General features: G+C 38.7%; 1 protein-coding gene across 2 annotated transcripts in view; it reads right to left on the minus strand.

Moving 5' to 3' along the window:
* Nucleotides 1-19,595, minus strand: part of MLLT10 (myeloid/lymphoid or mixed-lineage leukemia; translocated to, 10) — a 130,496-nt gene extending 110,901 nt beyond the window's left edge. For both annotated transcript variants that reach the window (XM_009275227.2, XM_009275226.2), the window contains exons 1-2: nt 19,391-19,595; nt 15,584-15,663 (exon numbers count right to left, since the gene is read on the minus strand). In XM_009275227.2, coding sequence (XP_009273502.1) covers nt 15,584-15,663; nt 19,391-19,559 — 249 coding nt within the window. In that variant the 5' untranslated portion in view covers nt 19,560-19,595. The remainder of the gene's footprint in view (nt 1-15,583; nt 15,664-19,390) is intronic.
* Between the last annotated feature and the right edge of the window lie 81 nt (nt 19,596-19,676).

The raw sequence follows: 19,676 nt of genomic DNA on the forward strand, positions 1-19,676 counted from the left end.
GTGCCATGGATATATTAGCACAGGTGCACATACTATAGCTGACTTCACATTCTCTGCTGACTCTCACTTACCCTGAGAGACCAAAAATAATCTCGCTTTCTGTCTCAGAAAAAGGAGGTCAGAAGTTGACTCATCCTTGAAATTCACCAAGACAGCATGTCTGGAAACATGCAGTTTGACATCATATTCTTCTAACATACACCAGGATCACAACAGTACAACCTTTCTGCTATCGCTGCCTCTATGAAGTTCCTATTATCAAGTGTATCTCTAAGTGTTCTGGAGCAGTGTGAACCAATTCCAAATCAGTTCAGAGATGACAGAAACAGAACAGGTTTGACACACATTCTACTTCAACTGCTCCAAATGACATGCAAAGGAACACCATTATAGCAGATCCTACACCTAGGAACCACCTTATTAAAACCTTTATGAATTCCCAAATTAGGGACAACTCAAAGCATACCAATCTAACAAGCTTTTTAAGAAACTGAAGAACAGTCTGATCATCAGATGCAAACTTAACACACATCCTTCAAATGGAGAGGAACATCTGGCATCAATACAGATCTCTGTGTTCCCTGAATGGTACTATTCTCCGTTACCAGCTAACTGGCAAGTCAGCAGATAAAGGAGCCTATGATGCTAGAAGTGACTCAGAAACAGATTGTCCAAACTTATTTGAGGAAGGAGAAATTCCACTCCTGAAATTCATATGGCTGAAGTATATCTTGAGGACTACCTATTCCTCTTAACCTGTAAGAAAATTTATATTAGCAGCTGTCATGGTTTAACCCCAGCTGGCAACTAAGCACCACACAGCCGCTCACTCACTCCCCCCCCGGTGGGATGGGGGAGAGAATCAGAAGAGTAAAAGTGGGAACACTTGTGGGTTGAGATAAGACCAGTTTAATAATAAATAATAAATAATAATAACAACAACAACAACAACAACGTAATGAAAAGGAAAATAACAAAAAGAGAAAGAAATAAAACCCAAGAAAGATAAGTGATGCAAATGAAAAACAATTGCTCACCACCCGCCGACCGATGCCCAGCCCATCCCCGAGCAGCGGCCGCGCCCCGGCCAACTCCCCCAGTTTATATACTGAGCATGACATCATATGGTATGGAATATCCCTTTAGCCAGTTTGGGTCAGCTCTCCTGACTGTGCCCCCTCCCAGTTTCTTGTGGGAAAGAATTTCTTTTTCACCTCCAGCTTTCTCGTTGGCAGGCCAGTATGAGAAGCTGAAAAGTCCCTGACTGCTTAGCAACAACTAAAACATCAGTGTGTTATCAACATTGTTCTCATACTAAATCCAAACCACAGCACTGTACCAGCAACTAGGAAGAAAATTAACTCTATCCCAGCCGAAACCAGGACAGCAGCAAAGAGGCTTTCACAAAGGGTAGAATAGAAAAGTTCTTGAATTATTTTTGCTCAGTACATTGGTATAGACAGCTGCACACAGGAAGAAGAATCTTTAGGTTTGCTGCTTTTTGTCCTTTGCTTCACCCATCCCTCCCTCACATTCACCCACCAAAATGATCAGCAATTTATTGAAACACAGTATTAAGCCTATGGCGAAATTTAGAGATAAAAGTGGTTGAAAATTTCTGAACCATTCTGTAAACTGCCTGCAGACTGGGAGCATTACACCATTTTTTTTTTAAAGTCAAGATTATAAGGACTTCCTTGCAACTGAAATGAACTGATCAGTTCATTTTAAACAAAATCCTACATATACAGTATGTATGTGAGCTGTATCTTAACACTCTAGCTTTCCAAACATTAAATACTAGGTGCTGAGAGACACTCAGTAGCAGCAGGTTCATTTCAGTGAATTCCCCATACACTGAATCAGATTCTCAAAGCGAGAAGCCTGGTATATATTGACGATGACAGTGCAATGAAGTTTGTTCCCACCCCAAAACTGCAAGCTGGCAGCTTAAGGCCAGTGAGCGGACATGATATATCTACCACTGAGACAAGGGAAGCTGTTAACATAGTCTACCTTGCCCCACCTCTGCAGGCCTGTGGAAGTTTCACATACATTTTCACTAGTGGCAAAACCAGTTCTGGAGGTTCTCTTCTTCCCTCCACCTCTCCCTTATTAATCTCTCCCTCCACCACTCCCTCAGCTGCTGACCCAACTATCTGTAGGGCTGCACTTTAAACCAGATCAGTGAAATGGAGTGAAATGAACTTTTTCTTTTTAACATTTTTAATTCAGGTCATATCACTGATGCAATTTACGCATAATCCCACAATCAGTTGCATCAGCAAAACTGAAGGCAGGGAACCATAGCACTGCAGCATTAATAATTAAAGAATTAGCAAACTTCTTGAGCAAACTTTACCACAAAATAAAAAAAAAAAAAAAAAAGATCACAGGACACTGAGCGGCTAGGAACCGAACCAGTCCTTTATGCAGAAGAGTTAAGCATGCTCCATTCAGTCTATTCAGAGCTCAGTTTCAACTAATTTCTTTTTGTCTCATATCTCTAATAGGACTCAGGTTCGTTAGGTCTTCCCTCATTACTCCTCTGCAGCCCTGGCTGCAACCAGTCAGAGAAGATACAAGACAGAAAACTGAAGTGGAGGAGGGAGCTCTGACAGTGGAAGAAAACTTGAGTGCAGGGAGTTCTGCAGAGTATCCTCCCGCTGGCAGTATGCCTGCACTCGGCTCTCATGGAGCTGGAGCTGGGCAACTGTGCAGAGATACTTGCACTCTGAGGACACAGAGCACTTCTGGTGCCGGGACTCTGGCTACAATCTGCAATAAGGTAGCACCCTAGTGAGCTAATACACCACACAGTGACCCTTTCCACTTCCCCCTCTAGGTTATGAACCCAACTCCTTCCCAGGCTCCACACTCTCAGATTCTGTCACCCATTTCTGTTCTCCCAAGTTTCAATATGCACCACACAGTAAACACCAGTAGCTTTGCCAGGTGGGAACAGTGTGCTTCGTCCCTTGAGACAAGTCACTAGTAGAGAATTTTTCCTTTTTTTTTTTTATTTAACTAACACTTTATTACTAGTTCTAAAATCTTACAGCAATACAGCATTTAAAAAAAAAAGTTATAGTTTCAGCTGAATATTTGCAAAGCAACTGAAAAAAATCTTAGGTACTTTCAAAATGCTTAAATGCATGTTGTTACAAAGGATTCTGTAGGAGAAAGGAAAGGAGATAGTTAGGTGTATATATATCTCAGAAGTCCAGTTACTTATAATTTCTTATTTGAATGTTTTTGCCCACGCAGTGTCTCCTTCTTCCAGTTTACTTACGGACAGAGCCTGGAGTTTAAGTGAACAGCAACAGCTGAATCTCTCTACTAAATGCCACATCACATACAACTTGTATGATGGAATAAAGCTTTGATCTCTGCAACACAGTATAAGGAATAATCTGACCATCTGTACAGATGGTCAGATGATCTCTAACATTTGAGCACATGGACCATGCCAGGGCTCTCTTCTCCAGTTGTGCATTCTAAGTCTTAGCTCTGGCAAAGGATTTCTGACACAGATTTGTCTGAGCATTCAAAAACATTGTGGGGAACTACTAAACAAGCTGGGGGGGAGGGGGGAAGGGGTAGCAGGGGCGGACACGACACCCACAAGATATTACAGCATAAAACAGGGCAAGCTCCTATGTTCAGATAAACATAATCAGGTTAGACAGTGCAAATGTGAATACCAAAGAGGCTGACTGTGACCCAAGAGAATAACCTCATCCTTTGGCATGCTGAAGGGCACTAGTCCTATAGCAGGGAGGGATATCAGTGCATGTGGTGCTGTAGGTACAGCCAGTTGAATTAGATTTGAAGAAGAGGAGTGAAAAAGACACAAGTACTGGCTGAAGGAAGACTGAAGTTGTAGCAAGTGACATTGTCCCTTCCCTTCCTGTCCTTACATAGTGTAACGTGGACATCTCATTTTTGCAGCTCTGGTGGAACAGACTAAGTTCATGGATCTAGCTTCTGTCCAAGCAGAATTCAGGTGAACTCTCAGCAGGAATCGCTTTGGACTCCTGCAGAGGACTAAAGTGAAACCAATCTCAAAGTTCTGTAGCTGGAACAGTCTGACAGTGTGACTGTCACAACTCACTTCTGAGCTACATAAACAGCAAGTTAATTAAGTAAAAAGACTGATCCTGTAACCTTAGCATCCAGGTGAAATGAGACTGCCTGGGTCTGATGAAAAACCCTGTCTCCTGAGGGGTCCAATCTTTAAAATGTCACCCAGCAGAGACCTAAAGTGGTCAAAAGCATGGGAGGCCCATGCAGAAGGGGAAAGGACCAAAATTTTTCTGTCATTATTAAAAAGTAGAAATAACCAAGAAAAAATAAAGAACAGTAAAATAAAAAAAAAAAAGGGGGTGTCCACGGTGTCCACTAAAGATACCCAGCAGAAAAAAGTTCCAAAACGGGAAAACTAAAATAAGATAAGTAAAGAAGGAGCTAAATAAACCCATCTTCCTAAACTGAATTAGTTACAGTCCAATTTGGCTCCACTGCATTGTGGCACAAAGTTTTCTCCCCCTACTTTAGATAAATATGCCTTTCATTTTAACCAGGACTAACAGCTACCTCAACCAGCAATAGATAACATTAGACAAATCTAATTACTGGAGTCATCTTGGTTAACCTAACTCTACCAATTTTTCAACTGGAAATGGAGGAAGGGCATAGAGAAGCTGATTTAATCCAACAGACTACCTTATTCATGTTGAAATGAAGAGAAAGAGCAAGAGACACATAGTAGATAGGGAAGATAGAGAGAGATAGGGAACAAGACTATACAAGTAGGAGAGGAGAAAAAAAGAATAGTAGGAATATAGCATTGTTCTTCCCTCAGGGTTCTGTAAATCTGGAGCAAGTTTCATAAAGCATCATCTGCAGACATCCATTATATGCTGTCTCCTGTTATAAGAAAACAAAGGTCAAAGAATTCTTGTGCAAGTGATTTGCTGAATTCCGGTCCAAGGTAGGCCAATGGAACCATTCACCTGAATAATGACTGTCAACCAAGTAAAGTCCTGCAGGACTGAATTCCCAGCATTGCAATGAGGCAATAAACTGTGTGTCTCAATATGACCTGTTAACCTAAATAACACAAGAAGATCTACAGCAGATTAAATAGACCACAGTTCCTAAAAGTTATCTGAGAAATTAGGCTGCAGTTCCAGCTGACTTTACTTCAGGCTCACTTTAAGCTAACATAACTGTGCTCTGCTGCCAAAAGAAGACCACTGGCCATCCCCTACTGTGCACTTTCTACTGCCTCCCTTGCTCTGTGAAGAGCATTCATTTGACCGTATGGAAATCCTAATCAGCAAGCTAAAAAGAAAATACTTTTTTTTTTCCCAGCCAAATCACTTCTTTGAGCCATCTTTCCATAAGGCCATATGAACAACAATGCCAGATAAAAAAATGTAACAGGAACACAGATAGGGAGTACGGCAAGGATACAGCCACCCTGTTCAGGAGGTGGCATCATCTATGCTGTCTATAAGCCAGCATGGAATTACAACCAAGGGCCTTAAAAAAAAAAAAAAAAAAAAAACACACCACCACCCACACAAAAACAAACCACCACACAACCAAAACATCACCACACCCACACACATCCCCCCAAAAAAAGAAAACCAAGCAAACAAAAACAAAAAAACATACAACACACCTGAAACAGACTGATTTAATTTTGGTAGTAATACAAACATATTTCTTGGGCCCAGACCCAAATTTCTTAGGCCAATTTTGTTTTGGTATTTCCCTGACATTCATATATTCCAAGTTTTTTAACAGGCGTCAGCCATATATACACAAACTGTTTAGTTTACAAGCTCATTTTCCCTCCCAAGCTGTACTATACCCAGCATGACACCTATGCTTCCAGAACAGTTTTTTTTAATCCAAAGTACATTTTGATCACAGAATTACTGTTTCATATTGCTTGACAATAGCAAACAAACAGTATTTAACTGAAAGAAACAACTTTAAGAGATTGCAATACATGACCCTTAAAGTTACAAATAACAAAATAGCAAGTTACACAAAATCAGCATCACAGTTCTTGAAACCTGACACTCAATCTCTTTCAATCCTTTCATCGACAGGAGTTAAAATTTGACATACAAAACATTTTATTCTGCTGCTCCTGTTAATCATTAATCAAACAACATACTGGTTAAATCCATTTGGTTTTGTTGCGAGTTTTAGTTCACATTTTAGTGAAAACAAACCCTGCACACAGTCCATCAAATTCTTATGACTTTCTTAAAATTAACCTAGGAGGAGAGAGTCAGTTGCCAAGCAGAAGACATTTTATTGCTTTACTTCCAAATTTGTTTCCAAATACATCTATTTTCCAGCATGCCATGCTACAGGGTATTTCTGTATATATCAAAATGCACTAACTCAACACACTCCCCCAAAGCACATAGACAGATTTACAAAGGTAAGCAAAGCAGCTGATCAGAAGGTTAGTTTCTAACCAACAGCTTTCCAACTGGCAGCCCCTGATGCTCTTAGCAACCTTGTCTCCCATTCATCAGTAGTTGTGGAAGCCAGCAGCACAGCTGATTGTGCCCAGGTATTCATCTCCCAAGTTCTGTGATACAGCTTCACCTACCTTCACCAATATTCCATCCCATTTTGTCTCACCCTTGGGTGTTAGCAGAAGGAAACATACAAAAGTCACTTCTAATATTCTTTATCATACCTAAAATTATCTTTCCCAATCCTATAGACTTTGAATATGCTAGATAGTCTTATACACTACTACTTCAGATAACCCATATTAAGATACTTTTGTATTAAAAAAATGGTTTAGAAGAGTAAAGACATCCATATGGGTAGTTATTGTGGTTAATGTAAAACAATTTAACGCTGGCAGGCACATACCCATTGCTGTCAAAAACGTAAAAATTCTGGAAAAAAAATGGATATCTAGATACAAAGTTGATCACAAATCATGTCTACAGTTTCAGACATGCCAATGCTGCACATACGTCATCCTACCTATATGTACCTAGTTGAAGTTCTTTATTCACTTTTTTGATGAAAAATGATCTTCTAAGCTCGAAACGTTTTTGCTATTTATTTTCCTTCTCCCCCAAAGGGTGTGACATTAGTATTCCATCTTCTCCAGAGGAAAGTGTCTTACATTTTCTCATCTTCCTTTTATACTTTTCTTTCTACGTCCCTCTTCCCCCTAGTGTTTTGGCCCATTTCTTTGATAGGGAAAAGAAAAAAAAAAAGTAGTGTAAAAAAATAACACACATACATTGGATTGTAAACACTGAAAATAAGAACAACTCTGTTTTTCCCCTAATAAACCTGGAAAAATTTGAGGTCATTTTAGCAATTAGTTTGTGTTAGATTCAGGCAAATATGGTACTGAACAACCAATGTAAACATAGCTCCTTCTATAAAGAGACACCATATTCTAAAGACACTTACATAAAAGTGTACTAATTACACCACAGACAACTAGATTATACTTAACAGAAAACCTCACTCAAATTCAGCTAATCAGAGGGTATCTACAGAAGAATAAATGCCTCAAAGCCTACAAAGAAACAGTTTTTGCAAGATTAGACAACCAGAAGAAGAAAAACCCATAGATATTTGCAGAGTGGTGCAAATCAGTATACTGGTAATTTAGATCTTCACATAAATTCTGTCAATAGATGAGAATTCAGAGGCAGTTAGTACAAAAACAGACCCAGCAACAGGATGCGTACCAGACTGACCATGTCTACACCTGCTGGCAGTAACTTAGCCCAGCCCTCAGAACGCAGTGACATCTCATTTTTCCGTTCACCCCTTCAAACTATCTTCTATGAAGCAAAACCGATACTGCCAACATACAAAGACTAACCAGAGAAGATCATCCTCACAGCCCTTGAAGCCTCTAGAAAGTCCAATAAAACTCACAAGCATTCCCAGATGCTGCTGAAATTACTGAACACCAAACCTAGGCTATCTATTCATATCAAACCCTTTTACTCTGATATTTTACTAATCTTTTCTTTGGTGTTTTTTCCTTAAAACCCTTTAGGTACTTTGAAAATTCCCATTAGAGTTTATTTCTGATTTTTTACACCCGTGCTTTATAATACTTGCCAGAGTCAAAACTTCATTTTTCACTTGTTCAGTACAGCAAAAAGGAGGAATTGCATAACCCCTTTTCCAAAAGCTTCTATAGGAATACATGGTGCAGCCAATGAAGAGACTGCTATCTACAAAACCCAATCCACATTTTCTTATTCATCAGTTTGTAAACTACAGCTAGATAGCAATATACCTTATCAATAGTCTCAACCTGCAGTATTTTAAGACCTTACTTATAAACCCACAAGACACCCACCTTCAATATTTTGATCTAAATGGCTCTATAAATGATAGCTTGCAACCATGCAAGTATTTGAAGCAGAAGTCAGCAAGTAGCTAACTACACAATTTTTCAACCAAGGTTACCTGAAGAGAAGCAAACTAAATTTCTGATGTTTCCAACCTACGATCCACACAAGGCTCCAGTATTTATAAGCCACAATGAAGAACCAACAGGAATCAAAAGATCTTCTGCCACTTTCAAGAATCCCCAACTGGCTGACACCACTAATAGAGCAAATGAACGCATACTGTCAGTACTTCTCTTCAAAAGTGCTATGTTCTGCAACTTGACAACTTAAGAAATTAAGTCATCTCTATCTTAAAATAATCATTTCTTGATGCTGACAAATTTGCCAAATCTCTGCCCCATCTCTATTCAGTCATCTGTCCCAGGAGAAGGAGAGAACTTTTTTTTAAAGCAGACAGTTGACAGGTAAGAGAAAAACAGACTGACTACCTGAAGCATTTTGGGGTTTATACCCGGATAAATTAAAGAGACTCGACCTACTTCTCTCTATCAAGGCATCAGATAAAAATATATGCAGATTCAGTTAGCTCTGTCAAAAACATCTACTACAGATTTACAGACTATGACAAGAAGATTAGAGGCACTCAACATGCAAATCAGCATTCTTCCAAGACCATCCAGTCAGTACGTACTACAGGTGACATTTAGTCATACTTTCACTCAATACATGTAAGGTAACTAGAAGAGAGGTAACGTAGAGTACAATGTAACATACTGATGACACACAGCATGTATCAAGATCTGGCTACTCCAAATTCAGAACTCCAAAGCCATAAACCTCCCACTACATATTTAAAACTAGTAAGCCCTGCTAGATGTTGCAGGAATCCAAATTATAAATATACACAAAGTTTAAGATTCACACATTGATCTTCAATGGAAAGCATCAGAAGGCTATGAGAAATACCTGTCATGTTGGGCTGGATTTCCAACTAAACACCCAAGCTTTTGTTATCAGGCTAAAAGTATACTACTGACCCAATTCAATCTAGCTGAAGAAAACACAGTGTGCAATGGTTCACTTCAGTGTCCTCCTGCAACATACCACAGCTGTACGCTAAAAATTCCTAGGTATAAAATGCTGGCACGCGTTTTAAGGCTCCTTGCAGTTAAGGAGCTCCTTGCTTACTTTAGACACTTCTTCTGCCAGTGATTTAACAGTCTAGCAATGAAACTAACAGACACAAAACATTTCTACGTAAGAATTAAGCAATTCCTGTAACGGCAAATGTTTTGCTCTAGTCTCACTTTGGTTAGTAATTCTGCCACAGAACCTTTAGAGCATTTACTAAAGTACCTGTGATGTTGATACCTATGTTAAAAAAATTTGATCAAGTAGTACTTGAGTGATGAAATTATTTTACACTGTGTTTTAAAGCCCGAATACTCTATGTATCCATATTTAGCATAATATAATTATAAATTACTGCATACATAAGGTGCACATTTAGGTAAACTGCAGCTAAACAAAACTAGAAAAAAAAATTAGCAGACCATTTCTGCTGTAACAGAGTGCTTCAAATAAGTTTATGAACTCAGCTGTGTATTTAGAAACCAAGTAGCAAGTATGCATACAAGCAGGGAAAAATGCAGCACACAAAAAAAAGCATGAAGGCAGCACAATCAGAAATAGTATTAATGTTCCCACTTCGATATGCACAGCACACAATATAGTGCATAAGGCTCAGTTCACCAGTTGGATAGGAAGATGCACAGAAACTATACTGCACTTCTGCAGCACCTTCTGCCGTTTGTACTACTAACCTTGATGGCCAGACACCATGCAATCCTAAGCAATTCTGTCATCTTTTGAGACGCAGCGCAATAAGGTTATGGCTCTGTAATCACTACGTATACAAAAAAAAATCTGAACAGGAAAAAATATTTTCTCCTACTCATGAAATGCAAAGCAAACAACACTCACCCATCTATGTAACGGACAAGAAACACACAACACTCAATAGCATTTCAGAATAAAAGAAGTTGTTTCACCCACTGTGCCTAAGTATCTTTAGGCAGATTTTTTATTCCAGTTATCCAGCTACAAACATTCACTGCCTTCCAGACTGCTTTTTTTTTTTTTTTTTTTTTTTTTTTTTTTTTTTTTTTTTTTTTTTTTTTTTTTTTTTTTTTTTTTTTTTTAAAAAAGAAGGTTACTTTCTACTGCTGTATAAAGCCACACAAATAACAAAAGCACATAGGTCAATTTTTCTGTTGTATGCTCAAAGCTAAAGCAATTTTCCTACTACTTGTTATAGTATTCTTAAAAGTAGTTGTAGTAATATTCTTATATAAAATGTCCTTTAAGAAAAATTATGGATACACATTAAAAAAAAATCCTTTCAAAATTTATTTAAGAATTATTTCAAGAGATACCTTCGAAGAGAACGCATAGTATATTAGTCCTGAATAATTTGGTGGCCAGTATTTCAAATGGAAGAAAAAAAGAAACCAGCAAGTTCTCCTTCTCCTAAAATTAAGTTTAGTTCACCTCTATCATGACCATATTTATCAACATGCATTCTAGTTTACAGATACAGCTGTAATAACCACAGCAAAACTGATTCTAAGCAGAGGCACAGAGATCCCATTGCCCTGGAGGCAGCCTGTTGAGCCAGAGCTGTCAGAGCTCTGATCACAAACCTATCTGCATATCAAAAGCCTACATTCCTATTTCCTCCTTCTTTGCCGCCTTCTGTTTGGGCAAAAGGCAAGTAATACTACACCTATGGTTATTTTATACCACATTAAACGCTGGGGGTGGGGTGTTAAACTATGGATACATCATACAACTCCTATGAGCAACTCTACAATAACAAACTTGTAGATGCATGTGATGAAAGATTTTTTTAAAAAGGGGAACTTGGAGAGGAGAACTACAACCAGTTATATTAAAAATACTAAAACCAATTATATTATATTTAAAAAAAAAAAATCTCAAGCATTCAGACTGTGGATCATCTGTGCAGCAGATGCAGGAACAGCTCAGGTCTGGCAGGATTACTAGCAGGAACCTATCACTACGAGAGCACAATGTACCTGAACTGGCTTTGGAGGTAAACAGTATAGCTGCGTTTCTACAGCTCTGAATCCTTAAGTATTAAGTACTGTATGATCTAAACTGACTCTGCAATGACAGTCTTTCTGTCTCCACACCAAGTTCCAAGAAACACATGTGCAAGTGCAGAGACTCCAGTTACGCTAGATTCAGCTGAGATCCAGATGAATACTATCTCTAACTTATGTGGCTAGTTCCACAGGGAGTCACAGCCCCCTCAACACATTCCCCAGGACTAAAATCCAGGTGGCTTATTAGACCAGCTGTAGTGTCACGCAAATGTGCCGACTCAGTTCTGGGCCAGTACTGCATTCAACTTCATATGCCACCCCATCAATAAAAAAAAAACCTAACACAGAAATGCCAAGTGGAAAAAACACCACCTTTACGACGTTAGAGTAATTTGTACCAAGTCCAAACTGATTCTTCCAGATGCAATGACAGGCTTCTAATATACATATTCCAGTGAAACAGATCAACAGCATATTAATTCACTTGCAATCCTGTAAGCAATCTGACTTCACATATACAAGCTGAGCTGTGTTTGAGGTAGTAAAACTTCCTGGAATTCGTAACACTGAAGTTCAGTACTGAGATCTCCTGGTCTCTCTGAATCAAGTTGGATTCATAAGGACCAGCATCTACACGTAGCTAATAAGCCCGACCAAGCTAACTGTGCAAATGTTGGATGCCTCTGTGCTGCCTTGTATCTCTATCACATGGATTATTCCGGCTCCCTTCATGATAAGCATGAATAGTAGAAAACCATAAGCACATTGTCTATTTATACCCCGCTATATACTATAATTAAATCTTTCTTAAAATAAGATCATCAAAAAAGGTGTTTGGCACATAATAGTATGATGGAGAAAAAAGTCTTTTTGAACAACAGTTGTGCTACAATTCCTAAACTTAGCTTCTCTAGTCTCTCTTTGGATACCAGTACTATCAGCCCCTGGACAACATATATGCACCATCCAATTTCCCAAGCCAGGGCCCAAAGTCCTTTACATACTACTCTATATGTATACATCCTCACACGGATTCTAATATTACTTTTTCCTACATCAACACATATCTGCCCTGCTTTTTGATTCAGAAGTTCAGATACATGTGAAGACATCAAAAGGGCCCACTATGCAGGGTAGTAACAGCTGGTGCTGACACAGGCAAAGCTGGGAGCAGTTGCCACCCATCTTGAAGAGATTCACATTCCAAGCTCACCATAGGTCAGCTAAGATAAATTAGCTGATTTAGGGAAGACCAGGACTTTTCAAGCGGTAGTTAAAACCTTACACAGTTATTGTAAAAAGTGCATACTGGGATTACAACCTTCTATTTATTATGTACTATGTATGCATGATTATAAGGTAAGTCAAATAATTACCAGACACCTCAATATGTCCATTATCCAAACAGTTCGGGTTTACAAAAATCGCTGACACACACAAAAACATGACCCTGCTAGAGCCAAGACTCGGTATGACTCATCAGGTATGGAACTGTGTTTTCCAGCTAGTAGCTGAACATTCAAAACCCAAGACACTGGCTACCGCCTCACTATCAAAAACACAGAAGTCAAGGAGGCTTGTGTGGCTGGGGAAAAAAAAAAAAAAAAAAAAAAAAAAAAAAAAAAAAAAAAAAAAAAAAAAAAAAAAATCAGCCACCGTTTTCAAGCAGTATGTACCAGCTTAGCGGCAGCACACAAAAGAAAGGGAACACAGTAAACTTCAGTGTGTAACAGCTGAAAGTATATGGGAAGCCAACTGCTCTAACCTGCTGTTAAGCAAAGTTCTCTGGTGACCCACCTACTTGAGTTACATGCTCCTGAGTTAGTCTATTTCTTTCAGTTGTTAAAGCAAGACTAACTTTAGTGCAAGCAATTAACCCTGGTCTCTTACCAGAATGGATTTCTTTGCCCAGTAACTGCAGCTTAAAAATAAAAAAAAAAACACCACCCCAAAACCCACACCCCAAAAAACACACAACACAGACAGCATCAGCAGAGAAAAATATGCCTTGAGTGCAAGACTCGGATCTTTTTAAAGATTAAAAATAAGTAAGTAGAAGCATGTTCAATGTAATACGGTTAATTTAATTCTGGTTTTGTTTCTAGACAAGAAAGCCAACAGAAAAACTAAGCTTCAGTCTCCTACAGTGATGATAAGGAGGTCTGCTTTTGCAAGTAAGTGTGTTACAACTTCTGAGTCTGATGAACTGGTTATAACCAAGTTCCAGTTTTCATACCGAAGTCAGAGCTTCAGTTTAGTTTTTAAATGTTAAGGGCTTCTCCAAGACACATCAGAGACAGCCACCATGTTTCTAACTCACTAACATAGTTGTTAAAACTTCAACCGTTATCAATCTGTTCTACCTCACATGCCATTAAGTTTCACTTGAGAACCATTTAAACCTATGCTGTATTACAAATGGGAAAGATTTTTTTTTTTTTCTTCAAAACCAGATCAGCAATCAACTTGTTGAACTGTACCATAAACAGACCCCATTAGGTGGAAACGAGAATAGGGTACACCGGGCAAAGAATTCAGCTAAGTTCATCACTATTCCTTCTTAACTTCAAACACTGAAGAAAAGCAGTATAATGCCTATCAAAGCTATTCTCTTTGGTAAACTCAAGAAATTATCAGAACGCAGTGAGACATTGTTTATTTTAGAACTCAGTACAGTCCTCCTTCATTCCTTGTGTCAGGAGAAGCCAGGAATAACTATATCCTAAATCCTGATGAGAATTCCCTATCATGCACCAGAAAAATCCTCCTACTAGCTACCATCTCTTTTCCCCCTCCCTCTGTATTTTTAACTTTGCTGTCAACCTGTATATATCAAACTCAGCAACATTAAAAAATGCTACTCTCAAAACTTTATGTTGCTGATGGTCTTCCCAGGAAAAGAAAGAAAAAGCCTTTCTTTAGAAAGGGCGGCGGGTTTGATTTTTTGTTTACAAGTATTTGGAGAGCACATAGAAATCAATCCTTTCTTGCTCCCACCAACAGGTCTGCTTTGGAAGGAGTAACAAAGTCTAGGTTACTAGGACATTATGAAAACATTAGTGGCGAGTTGGGAAAAAGTAGAGGAACAAGATTCTTCAGTCCTGTGCCAAAAATTCACACAACATTAAGTCATCCTACCATTTCTATAGTACTTTATATTCGAAAAGGAAATAGGTACAGCAAACAGCTCATGTAAACACTCTGCCAGTCACTGACAGTAACTGAAAATTTGGTCTCAGGCTCTTAATTTGTCATTAGATATGAAAGTTAGAAATAGTTTACACGCTGCCCGAAGATGCTGCACCACCTTCTCTTCCAGTTTTTATATGAAAAATGTTTTCACAGGCAAAGGAACAGCTTAGTCTTTCTAAATACTCTATTTTTTGCTAGAACACAAACTAAGAAGTGCCAAGTAGTGAGAAATGTGATTGTCTTTTTCTGAAAACGCCTGATATCCTGCAGCTTGATCTAATAACATACAAGTCTGACCAAAAAAAAACCCTCATGTAATCAAGGGGAAAAAAAAAGTGTTGGGGTTTTTTTGTTGTTTTTCAGAAGGATTATCTGAATCCCCTATATTTACCATAAAAAATTAAAAAGACAGAGAAAGAAAATGTTTCTTCAATTAGAAGTATCACATTCCAAGTAAGCATTAGATTCAGAAATTAAGAACACTATGTATTGGTTAAGCGTTCCTAGACTGAAGCTTTCAACTGGCAATTTAAAGTTGCTGTAAAAGAAAATTGGACACAGATTCTATTTCCGCTCCGTACCTAACTGTATAAGTATTAAACTGCCAAAATTACACAAAACCCACACCACAGATAAGAAGAAAATCTTTGAAACGGTTGGAAAAAAAAACTGAAAAAAACCCACCAAAAACACACCACAGAAATTGTCAGAATACTTAGAGACAGTTATATATTTCCACTTAAAAAACCCAAACAGTTCTTTCTGAATAGCATCTAGATGGAATTATGACAGAAAGCTAAGCTATTTTCTACTATTACTGGGATACTTGGGTAAATATTATCCACACAAGCATTATAACTAGCATTACTTAATAAACAAAGCACATACCACTCTGGCTGCTCTTTCCTGAGATTCACACTTCCTGCAAAACCAAGGTCCAGTGGGTACTTGAACAATTCCATAGCAAGCTGTTTTGAACAAGACAAAATATTTCAGCAAACATAAGCAGCACTACAGTACTACTAATACGAATGTCATAAAAAAAGCTTAGTATTAGTTGATCTCACATCATTTTAGTAAGTCAAATTGACATCTACACATTGCACATGAAATCCTATCACAACGGTACTCAAAATGAAGTACAAGCTTCCACTTAAAAATTTATGCAAAATTTGTGAAATAAAAATACTGATTAGCTTGAAAAATAATATAACCATTCAAAAGCAGCAATGTTTCATATGTGATCTGTTTTGCTATTTATTTACTAGCAAAACAGGTAAAACATTTCACAATAACAAACACCCATCATTTATAGTAAAATCTTTAAGAGAAAACTAAAAGCAACTAACAAATCCGAGTTTGTCATGAGACATTCATACACTTAGAGACAATCAAGTTCTCTTACTCTTTATGAGTAAAATAACTGGTCTTAAGTAGGAAATCCGTAATAAACTGAACAAAGATACAAAGTTTGCTTTTTTCCCCCTGAAAATTCATATGGAGCTGTAAATACAAACTAAACTGAGCATCAGGGCTAGGATCAGTTGCAACTATAGCCAGGCTACAACATAAATCCTTAGGAAAGAGATTTAGAGACATGCAGATATCTCTGCAAGACTGTCATCTATATTTTCATAGTATACTAAAAAACCAGGGGTTTGATAAGAAATTCCACTGAAAAAGAGTTTAGTAATTTGGCAATACTGTTCATGTTTGAAATGCACAGATCAAGAGACTTTAAGAACTGCTGAGGGAATGAAAATACAAGAACACAAGTGCTGTAAGTATATTCTAATATCTGTATGGGTTTAACAACTAATAACAAACGATCAAAAAGCCAAACATTTTCCTCAAAAAGATAATCCTGAATCTGACATCATATTTTTAATATCTCAATTCCCAACAATCATATATTACTTAAATAAGGAAATCTGGTTTAAGTGTGTAACTAGAAAAATATCTATATAATAAATAAACAGTTAAGAGGAAAGCTGAGACTAAATTAGTATCTTCTAGTACATATACAAAAATATTATTGGTTTTGTGCTAGCCTGAAGAAGAAAGAAAAAAAAAAAAACAACAGTAATGTAATAGTAGTAAAAAAAGTGCCTGGCTAATACACCTTTTCTTCTACAAAGGAAAGTCAATGAAATCATTTCCTATTATATACATACATGTAGTCATATTAAGATCAGTTGTCAGATTTTCAAATACATTATCCAAGTACTGACAGACCAAACTATCTTGATAAGCCCTTTCTACTGTACAATGAACTTTTTTAACACGAGAAGAAACATCTTGTTTTCGTTGCATCTATATTAACCACAGATGAGGGGAACTTTTAATTCCTCTTTAGAAATTAAGAGGGAGACATTAAATGTGCAATCACACATCTAAATTAGCAAGAGCCAGTGCAGAGTAAGAAACTAATTACAGAATGCAACTCAGAGACAGGGCTGGCAATTAGATTCAAAGGCAACATGAGTTGGGCAAAGACCAAGTTGAAGTGAAGTACTTTTATATCTGCAAACATAACAGAGTACACCTAGAGCCTAAAAAAGTCCACCACAGGTTTGTGCTCTGATACACTGTGATATTGTTTATTGAGTTCCAGGACTACCCTTGGTTTATACTTCCACTACTATGCAAAGCTTCTTTAAACACATGAAGAGACTTTGTCCTCCACAACTTGCCAATGGCTTAATACTTATAAAGAAGTTTCTTCTGAACTAAAAATAATAACAAAAAATGCAGTTAATAAAGTCTCATAGGTAATACTGCTGTCTGAACTTCAAATAAGGACTATCAGCTTTAACCATGAGGACTACTACTTTTACTACAGAAAGACTACAAAAAGAGCGGACACGCTTCCTCTACCACCTTCACATGACGTATCAAATCCAAAACGTAAAACATCAATGATACAGTAAATCAAAACATACAGTTCTTCTTTTCTTAAGACCTCTACAACAGCATCTGGATTTAGAAGAAGCAGTACTTTGCACCCTTCCTGCCAGATTCAAATTCAGATTTGGACCTCGCCTTAAGAAAAAAAAAAAAGTTCAATATTCTTGTATCTAATTTACTGACGTGTGTCTCTGTATCAGGAATACTTCCTAAAATAGACTTCTGTTGTTCCCACCATTTCAGCTCCAACTGCTGCTATTGTCAAATTCTTTCAATGAAAATATTAGCAAGGCTCTAGATGCAAAGGAAGATGCCCAAGATAACACAAAAGTAATAGCTGGTTCAGGCATGACTTCTAAAAGTATTCATGTTTTAGTGTTCTTTTTCATGATCCTAAAACTCCACAAAAGCAGAGTTAACTTACTTTTTAACATTACTCAGCTCTTAAGACAACAGAAGACTGATTCAAAACCAGGCTAATTTCACAGATCCTGTCAGCTCCCCTCTGCGTTCAATCCAACATTAACAAGAATAACTGAATTCTTTTGCAGATCTCCTTAAATTATTACTATCTCTCATTATTTGTCAGTTTACAAAGGAGCATATACATGAAACAAAGTTACTATATCATCTTCAACACAATTTAAGACCAAGCATGAGACAGACATCAGCAGTATTTTCACATGCACTAGGTATTCAGACTAATGAACCGGGTTTAGGATTTTCTGTCTCTTCCAATTTGTTCACCATCTAGGAGTCAAAGAGCCAGCCACAGAGTTCATATGACTGCTTGGGAGCTGATACAGAGAAACTGCCATTTTATTCCTTACTTCTGCCACCATAAAGCAAAAGTCATCATAACTTCCTTTCTTACAACGTAAGCGGCAGAATCCAGTCTCTCCCTCTGCTCTCACAAGAAGGGTCAACCCACTGACAGAAACAAAACAATCACACACAGAGGGAACGTGCCAGCTCCTGAGCTGAGCTGGAAACCAACCAACCAGCCTCCACTAATCCAAACAAATCCAGCATCAGCCATTCCGACTAGCACCCTCCCCCTGCAGAACCACAACAGGAAGTCTCTTCATCTACCAGGAAACATCAGCCAAATGACATTCAAGGAAAGGCAGGCAGAGGAAAAAATCACATGACAGCTAACTCTTTCCTACACACCGCGCTCTTGCAGTCCTAAACCCTCCTCGTCTACTGGCTGCCCCTCAAGTAATTTTTTCTAACTTGGGAAAGGCAGGGACAACAGGCATCGCATATAGCAAGAAAGAAATACAGCAACAATTGCCAGAATAGAGATTAGTAAGAAGTTCCGCAAAGAAGGAAAGGAGTTTTAGGTAGTCTTTGGACTGCTGCAGCTGAGGTTGTTAACAGGGTGCAAAAGTGGACTGGAAAGCACAGACACAGAAGTGGTACAAGGGGAGGAGAAAGGGAAAAAAAACTGGAAGGGGGGTTCTTCCTTTCTCGTAGTCATAATATAGGAAGTCATAATATAGGAAGTCTCCCATGAGGGAAAAGACGGACAGACAGACTGGAAGGATAGAGGATGACAGGGCAGGTCAGACCAGAAAGCACGTGGCCCCAGAAACAGGGAAATAGGCTTCATGGGTGACAAGAAGGAGCTGGGAGGGGGGAAGGAGAGAAGAAGGGGAGAAAAACGGCCAAGGGGGGGATAAGTGGGGGGAAGTAGGCCCAAGGGAAGAGGACAGGGAGCATCAAGAAGGAAGTAGCGAGGCCGGAGGCCAGAGCGGGTGAGCTGGCACTCGCCTGCCTACTCACCTTGATGCACTGCGACATTGCAGCCGTGCCCGTCGCAGTAGACAAGCGGGTTCTCGGCCCAGCCCCTCTCGTCGGAGCACACGCAGCAGCCGCCGATCATCTCCTTCATGCTATTGGAGAACTCGCCCTCCAGTGACACAGGCAGCAGCAACGGCTCGCTAGAGACCATCTAAGGGTTAAAAACACCGTCGTCAACAACACAGCACACACGCACACACACGCTTCACCCCCTGCCTGCCCCCTCCCCCGGCGGTGTCTCCCCTCAGTCACTCCGCCGCCGCCCCCC

Source organism: Aptenodytes forsteri, unplaced genomic scaffold, assembly GCF_000699145.1.
Source record: "Aptenodytes forsteri isolate BGI_AS27 unplaced genomic scaffold, ASM69914v1 Scaffold336, whole genome shotgun sequence".
In the NCBI taxonomy this organism is placed as follows: Eukaryota; Metazoa; Chordata; class Aves; order Sphenisciformes; family Spheniscidae; genus Aptenodytes; species Aptenodytes forsteri.